At 39.9% G+C, this 14,334-nt stretch overlaps 1 protein-coding gene across 4 annotated transcripts; it reads right to left on the bottom strand.

Annotated features, from left to right (window-relative positions):
- Positions 1-558: 558 nt before the first annotated feature.
- LAPTM4A (lysosomal protein transmembrane 4 alpha) lies at positions 559-13,913 on the bottom strand. 4 transcript variants are annotated; one of them, NM_001245680.1, is given in 8 exon segments: positions 559-1,351; positions 1,848-1,915; positions 1,918-1,946; positions 3,320-3,415; positions 4,593-4,715; positions 4,811-4,887; positions 6,902-7,022; positions 13,714-13,859. In NM_001245680.1, coding segments are annotated over 7 exon segments (549 nt in total). In that variant the 5' UTR covers positions 13,813-13,859; the 3' UTR covers positions 559-1,351; positions 1,848-1,911.
- Positions 13,914-14,334: the final 421 nt, after the last annotated feature.

The raw sequence follows: 14,334 nt of genomic DNA, 5'->3' as shown, positions 1-14,334 counted from the left end.
AAGCAGTAAAATGTTTGTCAGATTTTTTCAATTATTTAAATCATTAAATAATAAATAATAAATCATTAAATAATTAATTTTACCTCTTTACAGCTCTTGCTATAAAAGAGGAAGAGTTAAAAGTTTTTTGCAGCTTGGTTTCTTGGTTTGGGTTTTTTTGTTGATTGTAGAAGAACATCACAAGTTATGGCATGTCTCCAACACCTCTGGACATTTTCCAATGTAAATGTTGTAGTCCTATTGGGTGTCTGTCCTGCTTTTAATGCCCAAGCTGACCAGACATCAGATTTCCCAAAGGACTCAAAGCCTCCAGTGCAATTCCCTTTTCCCACCTCATGGGTAAGTACCAATCAGACAAGTGGAAGTCACCCAAGCACTTGAACTGCAAAGGCTTTAACACACGGCTGTGTGTTAAATAGAATCCATGTTTCCATCCACGTAAGGACTTTTGAAGCACGGATCAACCACTAAACCTGTAACTAAGTATGCTGGACTGTCTGCAGCACACTGAAGCACTTAAACAAAAAAGCCACCAAAAAGATCAACCAACACTACTGGTAAACATTTTGTAAAAGATTTATTTAAGTATCATTTATCACAAAGAGGAAAATACATAGAAGATTAGAAGCATGCAACCATCTTCCACATTTCTATTTATTTTTCTTGCATTCCTAGCTCGTTGTAATAGAACTTCTGTGCCACCCTCACTTGTTCCTCAAAAATACTGTTTCAAGACATAGGATAACCAAAAAAAAACCAAAACAAAAAACCACAATAAAAGTAAGATAACATATGAGAAAAGTGCAAAGTAAAAAAGTCACATATATACCACATTCAAACCCTTCCCCTTCCAAAAAATGGATAAAGGCAAACTGTCATTTTGCTGCACGATCAGATTGTCTTTATGAACTACTTTACAAAAAATTAATATAAATTAAGGGCATAATCCTGCAGACACTTATAATCACAGCTAACCTCAATCAGAGTGGCTCAACTGGTTTTATTAAAAGCCACAAGTTAGTCACATGCATAAGTTTTTGCAGGTGTAAGACCCTAAGGCAATAAAATGTTTAAGAGCATTAGGGAGAACAAAAATTAAAGCAAATGAAATCACTCTCAGATGTGTTTTGCTTAGTAAGTTTATATCAAACATATTTTAAACAGAACAGTTTGCTCCTAAAGCCCTGAATATTTCTATTACTTAAGCAGTTTTGCAAGATTAAAAGACAAAACCCCCAAGAAGCTGGTACAGATGTTAATGAACATAAAAATTGCTTCAGGCAGGTATGTAGGGAGGTGGAGGCTCCTTCTCAGGCATCTTCACTGCCATTTCATAGGTTGGCAGAACATACTAAGGAGAAGATATTTTGAAGTGATTAATGCAAAAGATTTCAAATGGAAAAAAAAAAAAAAGAATAAAAGCACACATGGCCCATCAACAACTTAATCCTCTGTTGCAGGCAGTTATTTTAAGAATTTGCTACAGTTCCTAGTAAGCAAATGAGGAAGTGAAAGAAAGTGCAGGAGCATTTTACTGCTCTGCTGAGCCTAACCCTCAGTTATTCATTCCACACCCCACTGCAAAGCAGCAATGAAGGTTTGGACTGGTGCAATCAAAGCTTCCCTATACCACAAGAAAAACATTGAAAGAGTTGTCTCTAAACACCCTTCTTTTAGGCACTGAGAATTTAGCTAAGAAATAACCCACCACAAAATTAGCTGCTTTAAATTTTTTTATCTGTCCAGTCTTTCTTTAGAAAGCTGGACAGGGCTTGGAAATGGATGTGGTGAATTTTTACTTCAAAATTAATGATACTGCTTCATTTTATCTTCAAAAGAGGTTTTACCTGTGGAGGAGCTTCAAAAGCAGGGTACACAGCAATCTCTGGAAAACTTCTGTTGATGATGTATTTATAGCAGTTCCATACACAGTTAATTAGATATGCCTGAAAGAAGAGAGATTTCTCTTTTTAAACACCTCATAAGCATTGGCTGATTCAGAAATTAGATGCTGGATGACATTCATATGATAAAAAGGAGCATAAATCAACTTAGACAATACATAGCTGAGGAATGGTTGCTATTTCACAGACCTGGCCACATACCTATGTTGTTATCCATTTAGCTTTGCTGTCACTGTGACTCGTAGGATACACCACACAGGTTTTAGCAAAAGAATTCACAGATCCATTCACCTAATCTCTGTCTGCCTCAGCAGTGCTAATCAAATTAATCCCCAACTGGCTTATGCTTCTGTGGATCTCAGTCCAAACATGCCAGGAGGAGGGAGAGGCCAACAGTACAAGCCCACTCATCCCTCACTTAGCACTGTTTCTCCCCAGCTAAACTGCCAGTGCTAAGGACAGGGCTCAGACACACAACTGAGGCAGCAGGGAGAGGGTAGAGCAATGAAGCTTGAACTTCCGAGTCAACACTGACTGCTGCAGAAAGAAACACTGTTATGACTTGATAAGGATTAGGGGGTTTTTTCTTACTAATATTAACATTATGTAACATTAACCTCTCCAAATCTCTCACTGACAAGTTAGCACTGTTGTACAAAAGGTACCAAATTTCCCAATCAATACACAAGTATTATCTAATTATATTAGGTTTTCACTCCCCACAACTAAACATTCCTCTTGGAAAAAGTATAGAAAACAAATAAATATTTTTCATAATTTCATTTTTTCTTAAATGCAATTTGAATGCAATAAAGGAAAAGTATCATGGCCAATATATATTTTTAATTCATTTCTCTAATATGCTTTGTCTACACAAGAGTTTTTATAACCCAAATGAATGCCTCATTATTTAAATCTTCAGAAAGAAAGTAACTGGTACTATCACTCTTCAGCAGGGAGGAAGATGCAGGTCTAGAATTAACATACATTTCCTCATTCAATCATCTTCCTTCCAAAACTTGCATTCTGGTCTGTTAGGCACAGTCAGAGATTTTAAGCGTTTTGTTTAGAAACTTGTATGCATTATTATTTCACTACAAGCTTAATTACAACTATTAAAATTATCTCCGATTACACAGTCTTTTTGCATTCCTGCTTCCTACTCAGGAAGGGCAGAGCTGCATAAGCACACCCCACTGGACACACACAAGTTAGCTGAAGACACCAGTGCACAACATATTAGACTGAAGTCATACCAGAACTGAACATCCTACCAAGTGTGCTCAAAGAAGTTCTTACCTCAGCATTAAGAAGGCAGCTGGGTTCTGAATTCAGCATTGAGAATTAACTCAGATTGGCACCGTCTTAATATTTATTTACTCTTGCAACAGACAGATGATTAAGTTTTAACTTACCTTTAGAATGATAAATAATACAAAGAACACCAGAACAATAAACAAGAGACAGCTGGAGTCCAAAGAAAGGAGATCATCTTTGTAAGGAAAATCCGGCTAGTGAAAAAAAACAGGGGAAAAGGGAGAGAAAGGGAAGAGATAAAAATGAAGGCTGCATAATCAAATATGATAAAAAAGCATCCAAACTTCACACCAAATGAAACAAACCCTTGTGTAAACTACTCCCCTGAAACAAGAAGTTCCATTTCTAACAAGTTTCCTCTTTATCCACCCACAAAGCACAGTATTTATCCTGTCTCTGTCCCACAAGAACAGATCACTACAGTACAGTCTGTGTCCCTAGTCACTTCATCAGTCTCATGCCAACACAGATTCTTCTTCACAGCTGCAGGGCAGTATTTGTACTCATGGTCCTCTACAACTCTTCAATGGCTTAGTGTTAATTACATCCTGTCAGTCCAACCTGTAACACACAGGTGTGCACTGTAAGATGTCACTCCCAAACTTGGGGGAGCTGAAACAGAGCTTCTGCAAACTCATCTCTTTTCCTTCCTTAACCACAGTAACAAAGCCTCTCTCAAACACCAATCTAACATTTAATGTCTTAAAAAGGACTTGCTTTTAAACATATACTTGAACAGATTAAAATACCAGCCAGCCAGAGATTGTGGCCCCTGCTGACAATATATTCTACGCATTGACTCTTCTTGCAGTTACAGCACAGACAGTGTTAGTGAGAACTCCACTGTAGTTTCCTTAGAAAGTGTTGTGGCAACTTGAGAAGAGACACATAGAATGTAAAAAGGAAAGCTCAGATTTCATGAGTAAAGCTGTGGAATCCTAACCTACACTTCCCTTAACCTACAGTCCTTACCTACACTTCTCTTTCTCTTCTCTACCAAATAAGGGTCAACACATTTTTAATCTGCAGTAGCAAATTTGCCATTGAACCCCACTGCTTAAAAGGCACAGTTAAGTGTGTTAAAGAACACACTTAACTGTGTTAAGCCCAATTGTAGCCAAAACAGTTTAAACCAGTAGTTTCCATCACAATTCTTTCCTTACTCTCCTCCCTGGCTTTCCTTTTAGGGAGCAACTCTTCTACCTCTGCTGGAATGATAAGCTACCATTCCCTAATAACCACCTATAGCTGCTGCAGACTGAATTCCTTTATCTTATGCAGAGGAAGGGGAGTCACTGAGCTCAGTCACTGATCCAATTAAAACAAACATTAATTTCAAATGTAAAATATCAGCTTGAGCTGAATACTTACCAACTGATCCAGGTAGTCCTTGATTCTGGGCAAGTAGGTTAGAGAGCTGATAGCAACCAGACAACTGAGCACAAAGTCAAAGAGTTGGTAACAGAAAAATGGGATCAGCCAGCCTACACGATGCTAAGAAGAAAACAGAAAAAAAGAGCAGCCTGTAAATTATTTAGTTAAAAAAAAATCAAGTAGCAACTAAAACCATGGATTATAAATATACTTACAGCAATGGCACCATACACCATCATTGCACTGATTGTGAACATGAGCAGGGAGATAGCAAACAGAACACAGGCATTCTCTGAATTAAAAAAAAAAAAAACAACACAGTAAGAATCAGTCATTTCCTGGAGTTGTCACACTGCAGCTGACAGATACCCAAGCTCTGTCCATTACTATGATCTGCTCTCAATTGACTCATCCATGCCAACTACCAGCAGCAGAATAGAGTATTCAGATCCTTCCTAACCAAAAAAAGATCTGGTTCAAGAAAGCCTACAACTACTTGGAAAAATCCCTCTGCCTTAATCAAAAGCCTGACTAAAGCCCAGGAACACCAATTAGAAGCTTGACATAGTTTGACAGTAATGCACCATAATGATGCTGATTTGCAATATGTGGCAGTGCTGAAAGTATGTGAGCGATTAACTTTACAACTGGACAGAATCTTAAGTGAAGCTAACACACTATCAACCTTTGCACTTGAAAATGGTTTGGTTATGTAATTTGGTCATTGGCAGTGGGAGCAGCACTGCTCCTTCAGTAACACTAAGGAAAACAGGAAATCACTGTGTGGAAGGTATCCACTATTTACAAGAAAAGGCAGTTGAACAGAAACCAATTTGTAGCAAAATCCAGGACACTCATGGAACCTGCATGATAAAGATTCTCCTTGTCCGTCACAGTTACTGATTACAGAAGTACAGCTGCTTTCCACAAGGTAGATTATACTTGTTCTTTTTTAAACACAAAGAAACCAACTTGAGAGTCTATTGATGTGGTAAATAAACGGGTTTTAGCAATATTGAAGCCAAAATTTTGTGGTTCCCCTGCTTGGAAAAGATTATCTGAGAACACTTTCTACTCTGCAATTAATATCTACACACATAGATGGCATCAGTGAAGAGCCCCACCACGTCTGAAATGCACTGTGTTGATCAGATGTAAGTTTCAGTAAGTGTGGCTGTCTTCTGAGGAGTTATTACTCACAATATACACAAGTACAACAATACCTGTAATGTCCTTTCACACAAACAGAACCCTCTAGCCCAGACCCCAACATAAGGAATAAGAATTTTTAAGTCAAAAGCACGTGACAGATTTTACACTAAAGAGTGAAGAAAGCATCTTCAGCTTCAGAAGCATCTTTCACTCATATAAGCTTAAGGCTACCAAGTACAACAACCTTTACAGATCATATGACATTCTACAGACATCTGCTGTGATTTTACTTCACATCTCAGCCTCATGAAGAATTTGGTCCTTGCTCCCACTCTTACTTCATTAGTAGTAAATGTCAGTTACAGTCACAGGTCAGAAATGACAGATCCTTAGATCCAAAATGCTCAAAACCCAGTTTTACTAGTACTACTTAACTTTGCTGAATCTGACCCTCCCTAAATTTTCATGTAATATAACAGACTGAAGTAGATTAGAAGGGCCACACTACACATTTCTGCACATTTAAAACCAAGAGAAGCAAAGCATATGCACAGGTTTACAGATGCAATAGTTAAAAAGCTTGACACCAATTATAGCTGTATACATCATACACTCAGTAAGAGAGTGAAAAGCAGCTTAATTCTGCTCATGGTGCTTTCTCTTTCATTTCTTCTGTAGATGAAATTTACAGAAACACTTTTATTTCACTCAAGTACTTGGCATCCCAATTGTGCCTCTCTTCTTCAAAATATACCATGGTTTTCTTCTTAGTAAATTCATACACAGGAGCTCTAAGGTATTTTCTGATCTATGAAGATCACCAAAAATTCTGAAGAAAAGTTTTTAAACTTGTTTTCTGCTGCTTGTTTTACTGAGACAGCAAAGATAATAAGTGTTTATGGAGAAAGTGAATCAGAGATGTCCCACACATACTTCAACACTCAAAGCAACAGAAGGCCAAGAAATCTCACCACTTAAGATGCCTGGGTATAAAATGAAGTTAAAATAATAGTCCATAAAGCTTTCTTTTTATTCTTGTAGAAGAATTCAATCCCAGAATAATTTAAGAGAAATTCAGAAAACAAGAAAACCATATTTATTAAAAGTTTTATGCATATATTCCAACCCATCAGCCAGCAGAGTTCTAGACCTACCAGCCATTCTCTCGGAAGCATAGTAATTTCCAATGACTTCATACTGGATATCAACACTTGGCACCATATTTGGATGAGTCACTTCTACTGTCAACAAGATGCCCATCAGCAAGTTCACCACCTGAGAGAGATCACAGTTACCTCAAGGTTAATTACATTGCAACAGCTAAGATGTTTTTAATGACCGCTAATAATCCTTTATTTCAGTTAAAAATAAACTCTTCCCTTTGCCTGTATGTGGAAGAAAAAAAAAAAGCCCAATTTAGAGTTAAATTTGAAGCTGATTTAGTTAAACAACTACCGAAACAACCCAAAGAGTATGGAGCACTTGCTAGGTTCAGTGAATCACAATTAATAACTTTGCAAATTGAGGGTTAAGGCTCCTAGGGATTCAAATAACATAATTAAGCTGATGCTCCAGAGATCTGTGAACTGAAAAAGTAGAAACAGTTAAAAAGGATCAGAAAGATAAAGGTTCAGAACGAGGAATAGTTTGAAAGAATTTCTGTTTTCTACAAGTTGGGTTAATTTAACATACAAATAAATTACTGGGTTTCTGACACGTTTCAGCTTTAATAAGCTAGAGAGAACATCTTCCTCTGCTTCCCAGATCACTTATTAAAACCTCACCAGTCCTTATCAGAAAGGTCTACACAACCACAGGGGAAGTTAAGTTTCACATGAAGCTCAACCCCCACAATGTGTACGCATCCAGCACAGGCTGTGCGCTCACCAGTCCTTCTCCTCCCTCACGCTGCCACTTAAGACTCCTTCTGTTGCTCCATTTTGTTAAACACCAGGAATGTCTTCAGGAAGAGCTCGGAGAATCAGAAGTAGCTTAAGCCTCTATAAAATTGCCTTGACAGCATTTATAACGTATACAAGGTTTACAGGGACATAGTTTCTGTTACTGATATCTGGAGACACATGCCAAAGGTTGCATAACACAAAAAAACCTCATGATGGTCTTTTTGAGCTGCAGACATTTTCCAATCAGTATTCAGTACTGTCACCACCAGCAGCAGGATCCCTTCCAATTAGCCTCAAAAGAAAAAAAAACTGGTTTGCAGTTTCTCACAACTTAAGAATATTTGCCAGGTCTTTCTTACAGAAGCAAGGTATTACAGAAGTACAGCTGCTTTCCTCAAGTTAGATTATATTTGTTCGTTTTTAAGCACAAAGAAACCAACTTAAGAGTCTATAGATGTGGTAAATAAATGGGTTTTAGCAATATTCAAGCCAAAATTTTGTGGTTCCCCTGCTTGGAAAAGAGATTAATCTGGCATGGTTCCAGGAGTCAATGATGGTGGCAAGTCTACATACAATTACTGAAGATTTCAGAAAGGAAGAAAAAACATTCTGAACCTTTTAAAAATTTTGATACTCACAGTTCCTCTAACTTTTTCTTCCCTCACTGTTTTTACTGGGTTTTTTTCCCACGGGCTTAAGAGATAAATGGTGATAAGCTTGCCTGCACTTTCTGCTAAAAGAACCCTTTAGTGGAATTAAAGGTAATAGTGAATTTCACTTTGTAGAAATGAAATAATCTCATCATATATTACACATATTACTTGAATTTCCAGCTGTTTTGAGCCACTTTCTTTTTATAAGGCATTTTATGCCTTGGAATATAAAACATAGTAGTGAAAACAGCTGGCAGTGAAGAACTCTGTTTAACCACCAATATCTTTAGCCTCAAAATGCACTTATTTTCACTCTCACAGGACACTTCTTAAAGGACAAACTGTCAAGTTGCTCACTTACTTTGCTTCACCATCGGTCACATATATAGAACCCTTTCATCTCCCTCCTGGCCTATCCTTCTGTACTCTGGCCTTCTGCTCCCAATGCATTTTCAACCCTTCTATTTCCTCCTCTGTGAGTGAACTGGGTATACTGAAAATTCCTTTCTGCCCTATACTTGTTTCAAAAAGCCTATGTCAAGGTTCAGGTCTCCGGCAGTTGAAACATTGATCTCTACTTTATAAAGCACAAAAAAAGTACATGTTCAATTACAACTAAATCATTTATACACAGTCATGAGTTTCACTGTCATGATAGGCTATCTGCCTCAGGATAAGGAGTAAGCAGCACCTGAATTACTACAGAAGTACTGAAATCTTGCCTCAGAATTTTGAGATTGTAATTCTCCATCTGTCACTTTATTTTTTATTTTCATATTATCTATGGGCCTAATTCAGTGTACCAAAGTCCTTAGTAATTTAATTAGTTACTGAGTCTAGTTCCAAGTATTAAAAGTTTATTTTCTCAACCTGAAATGGTATACAAGTAAAACAGAAAATAAGAGTCATTCAAAATCCAATCTATTAGAATCAATGAGACCAAATAAAAAGAGTAACAAGCAAAACCAAAACTGAACAAAAACAAACAACCCAAACCTTGGCCAATTAACACCTCAGGGTTTCCAGAACTCCATTACTACTGTTTGCAAATCCATCACAACACTAATTAACTGAAATTCATATGTTAAATGTGATTAAGACCTACAGAGCCAGAGCCTCTATTTTAACTACTTCAATTCTTTCCCAGAAGCTTGATAACAGCAAGACCACAAGGCTTGTTTCAAAATAATCAGTGCAACAGGCAGCAAGAATATGGTTCGGACCACAAAACATTGTTAGAACTTTTAAGTATATATTCACTGCAAATCAAATGTATGTTCACAAATGTCTACATAGAGAAGTCCAAAAAAAGGGAAATCATCTTTGCCTCAATGTAATATGAGGATTAAACCATCACCATCTCCCCCTCAAAAAAAAAAAAACCAAAAAAAAAAAAAAACAAAAAAAAACCAAAACAAAACCAAAAAAACACCAAACCCCAAGCCTGACAAGACAGCTCTCAGTGGATACTGCAGCACCCTAAAGTAACACCTCGAAAACCTCAGTGGCCTCATTCTGGTCTTTTTGCTAAGAAATCAAAAATACTAACAAGAAAAATTGAAAAATGCATGTTCAAGTAATAATACCATTAAGATGAAAATAACCCTAATTTAGTTTCGTAATAGTTTAAGGAATGTATTTTACATTTTCGTATCTGGGATAGCTAAGTTTAACAGTTTGGTGTAGCTTGTATCAAAACTAAAATAGGTGAAATTTCAAATTCTCAAGTCATCATCTGAAAGTCATTATTTATTACATACTGGTAACAGAAAAATTAGCTCCCATATGATTAGAACTCAAAAGACTGTGGAACTATTAACAAGCATTAGCTTTTTAATTAGTGAGTTTTATCTCCACAGTGTACATTTCACACCTCATCATCTAAGTGCCTCATCTCTCTGGAGGCCTAAACATGAAGTCTAGTTTTCCCCAAGCACTCTGAGTGACTTGGGCAAAACCATGAATTCCTACTTATAATTTGCTTACATCCTTTTATGAGGGGACAAAGGGAAATTGCCTTGCACTACTACACTCCTGTTCCAGTATTTTTTCCCTAGACATGTTTCCAAAGGGGGAAAAACAAAACAAAAAACCCAAATAAAACAAAAAACCAAAAAACCCCAAAACAAAAAAAAACCCCACCAAGATGGAGAGTCTCATTTGGTTTGGTTTATTAATATATTGAAATAGTAAAAACTAAAAACTGAAGAGCAATTTTAAATAGGGTACTTCAGAGCCTCTAGCACTACCACTATTAGACTGAGACCAGTTATATTGGCTCATTTCTGTCAATCTGGTTCAGTGTACAAACAATTTCAGAGATCCCCCTCATGCGCCTGCTAACCAGCAGCATTTCATCACTGACTGCAGCCCTGAAGTTTGCTGCCAGAACGCAGCAGCCCCTCCCTCCAAAACAATACTATTATACAGCTTTTATGCTGTTTACTGAACTCTGATCCCATTTTTGCCAGTGTAGTGTTCGTGCTTCCGGACTCTGGAAAGCGCAGTGCCCAGTATGAAAGTTAACGGGAAGAAACAAACTTCAAAGCAACACGACTGCAATTATGGAGAGAGGAACAGGAGGCTTCTTTTTCCTTCCTACACAGAACAGCAGTGGGTGTTGCAGAGCTAACCAAGCTTTATCAGACCTGGAACTCAAGTACAATTCTGCCAGAAATGTTCTTGTCTTTTGGTAAATACACTTTTATTTACTGATCACCAACAGCAGCAGCACACAGACAGAACCGTGCTTGAGACACACTCTGTTCACACAGCATCAGTAGCAGACATTTTAGAAGGTAATCCTCGTTCTCTCTGGACTTGCAGACACACACATCCAGGACAGTGATAAACTGTTCTAGCAAGGAGCAAAGTTAATTACATGCATGATTTAAAAGTACACAAATAAGCAAGGAATAGGATAATGCTTAAAGAAATGGTTACATAAGAATAACACATACATTAAGTAGACAGAAGTGTTATCTTACTAAAACATCTGGAGTAGATTGCTATGAGACTCCATTTTACGTTTGATAGCAAATTCCTTCAGAACTGCACTGCATGAGAACACAGTTTATAGTATATAGCAAGATTTTCAGTAACATAAAACTATTCTTGAACTAAACATTCTTGCCCTCCAAAAGCTACAGCCTTCAAAAACCCCAACAAAACTAAAACACAAAAAATACAAACAAAAAGCCCCACCAAACCCACAAACCAAAAAAACCACGCTACACATAAAGTTATTACTATTTGTCCCACTGTAACTTAAAAGCAGAGATTACTTAATTGATTTAGAAATACTTCTCATAAGGGCCTGAAAGACTAACTTAGAGCTATACTTAAATGGTGCATTAATTAACATGTCTAAAAATCCTGGCATGTTCCAGGCAATTTTTTAAAGCTTAGCAGAAGGCAGTTAAATATAACTTTCACTGTCAAAACCGTATTTTACCTTCAAAATATGTATAATTTATAGTTGAATTCTGATTTTAAGGCATTAGGGAAGACCACCTAAAAAGCTTTATGTTATAACCTTAATTCAGCTCAAACAGACAGCTGTTGCCAGACTTGAAAGGTCTCGCCCTTGCCCAGGTGACAGCTGAGAACTGGATAAAGATACTCAACGCCCGGCATAACAAAGTGCTCGATACACAAGGGGTTTTTTTAATAAAAACACGCACCTCTGAAGCACTTTGCATGCCCCCTGCCACCTTGAACTCGGCTCTATTTTCCCTCTAGCAGACCGAGCGGCTGCGGTGACACGATCAAAGCAGCACTCCGCCCCTGAAGCCGCAGCTCCCACCGTCCCCAGCACCCATTCAGAAAGAAGAAAGAGGTGCCGCATCCAGGCAACGAGAGGAAACACGAGCACAGCAGGAGAGGTGGGAACTGAAGTGCCACCAGGTCTGTGGCCACGGAAACATCTCCGTGTCCCCCGCCCCCAGCAAGTTCCTGGGCTTACAGACACTCCCGCGAACAGGAATCGCAGCGCGGAAGGCGGCGAGATGCTTTTGTTCTCTAACAAGGATTACTGTCCCCGTACAGGTCACGATTTGTGCTTTTTCTTGAGGGACCAGAAGCATGTTCTTGAACGCCATCCATCAGCACAGGGTAGTTTGCAGGTTTCTAAAAGTTTGATTCTCAATACTACAATGGACCTTTTCTTTTGAAATGAACTAACACTAGAACTTAAACAGCGCCAAGACTTTTGTAATTTCATTTTGAAAGAGATACCTTTTCCCTAAAGTTTCGTTACATTTTCAACCCCCTACCCTGCCTTTTCCTCAAGTCCTGTCTCTCCAGCAACTTTGTTTGCCTGTACATTTTTTTTGTCAACTGAGGGACCGAGATGCATAAATATAAATGATCTCCATATACTTGTTGAAAATAAACCATAAACTCCCCAAAATCAAACCCCCATGTCTCTAAAGGCAGGTTCTGTGCATGGCTGTTCCACATCAACACAAAAATTCAGCATTCTTTGTTTTTTACAATCTGGAGAAGTGCAAAGGAGAACACAGGTTTTGATTACAACTCCTGGAGAACAGAAGAGGTATGACGCAACTTTTGTAAACTATCCTCTCATTTTTACTGCCCACGAGGTTAAGGGGAAGGAAGGAGGAGGAAATGACTACAATAAAGGGGAGCTTAGGCCCCTTTAAGGGAACCAAGGGAAGTCAGGGCTCCAGGCCTTTAACTTGCTGGTACTGTTTCCACATTTCTCCTTTGCTCTAGTTCAGCACTTGATTTCTAATATTTCATCCGCACTACCACGGCTCTTTCTCGGAGAGAAGGCACTCACCAGCCAGAAGAAAGGAAGTGTTTTGAGAGCAATTTTTTTTCCACTGCTTTTCAATTACTGTTTCAGGAACAGAGTATGGAATAAGCAGGAACTTCCCTTGCTAAAAAGCTCTTGCTCATTCTGGAGACACTCATCTTCCTCTCAGAGGTTACGCAGCACTCACGGGTATTTTCACATATATCACACACAATAATCACATTTTATTCCCCTATTATACACCCCTAATTCCAATTTCCCTCCCCCCATCTCCTCCCTTACACGCTCAGTACTGTATTAAAGCCTCAATCCCTCCAAACTAAGAAAAGAGTATCACAATCTCTCTGAGACGCAGATTAAAACGCTCTGAGCTTTCTCTTCACTTTCTTTCCCCAAAACACAACAAGGAGGCTGCCGAGGGGCAGCAGGACTTCGTTAGCCCGAAGGAGACCCCGGGAAATAAGAGGGACCCCAGGGAATCCCTTGGTGCCGCTCCCCGGACCCCTCAGGACAAGGGACGCCCGCGGACCCTCAGAGCGACCGCCGCTCCCCCGCCCCACCGAGCGCCCCGCGCACGCGCGCTGAGCACGGCCCCCACCGCCGCCCCTCCAGCCGCCCCCGCCTCTCACCATGTACCAGGTGCCCAAGATGATGGTGCCGGTGCGCACATGGCAGCAGCCGCAGCAGCGGGTGCTGTAGAAGCGGTCACGACTCCGCTTGAACGTCATGGCGGCAGCGCGCAGCTCCAACCACCAGGCCCGCCACCCGCCCTCTCCAAGCCGTTCCCGACACCGAGGGCCGTAAAACCCCCGGCGCGCGCGTCACCGCCGCACTGACCAATCAACCGCCGAGAGAGTGCCGCGGGGCGGGCCTGTGTTGCCGTGGTGACAGGTGATTGACAGCACTCCGGACCAATCACCACAGCTCTGGTGATGACGCCTCGCATTCACCTGCGGCGGCGGGGGCCGCACCTGAGGTGGGGGTGGTGCCTTTCCGCCATGTTGGGCTGTGCCCGCGTTTGCCGCTGGCCCTCAGGCGGGTCCGGTGGGGAGAGGTTCTGCCTTGTTCTCCTGGCGCACGGGAGCAGCTCGCCCGGGTCTGAGGAGCCGGGACTCGGCAGCCCGGGAGGCAGCGAAAAACCTATGGGGAAAGCTGCGCTGTCTAGGCATTCTCATGTGCTTAGCGCGGGTGAGGGGCCGCTCTAATTGTGGGGCCAGTTCTCAGCCCCTGAGTTCAGGAGGGACATGGAA

This window comes from Taeniopygia guttata, chromosome 3 (genome assembly GCF_048771995.1).
Source record: "Taeniopygia guttata chromosome 3, bTaeGut7.mat, whole genome shotgun sequence".
Classification (NCBI taxonomy): Eukaryota; Metazoa; Chordata; class Aves; order Passeriformes; family Estrildidae; genus Taeniopygia; species Taeniopygia guttata.
Note: the sequence above shows the minus strand (reverse complement) of the source record. Positions and strands in the feature narration are given on the sequence as shown.

Coding starts and splice junctions, on each gene's coding strand:
- LAPTM4A (XM_012572892.5), bottom strand. CDS start 13,812: ATGACGTTCAAGCGGAGTCGTGACCGCTTCTACAGCACCCGCTGCTGC. Junction 7,023..13,713: donor TCTTGGGCACCTGGTACATG/GTGAGAGGCGGG, acceptor GATCTCTCTCAG/GTGGTGAACTTGCTGATGGG. Junction 1,947..3,319: donor TATTATTTATCATTCTAAAG/GTAAGTTAAAAC, acceptor CTCTTCTTTCAG/GCATATCTAATTAACTGTGT.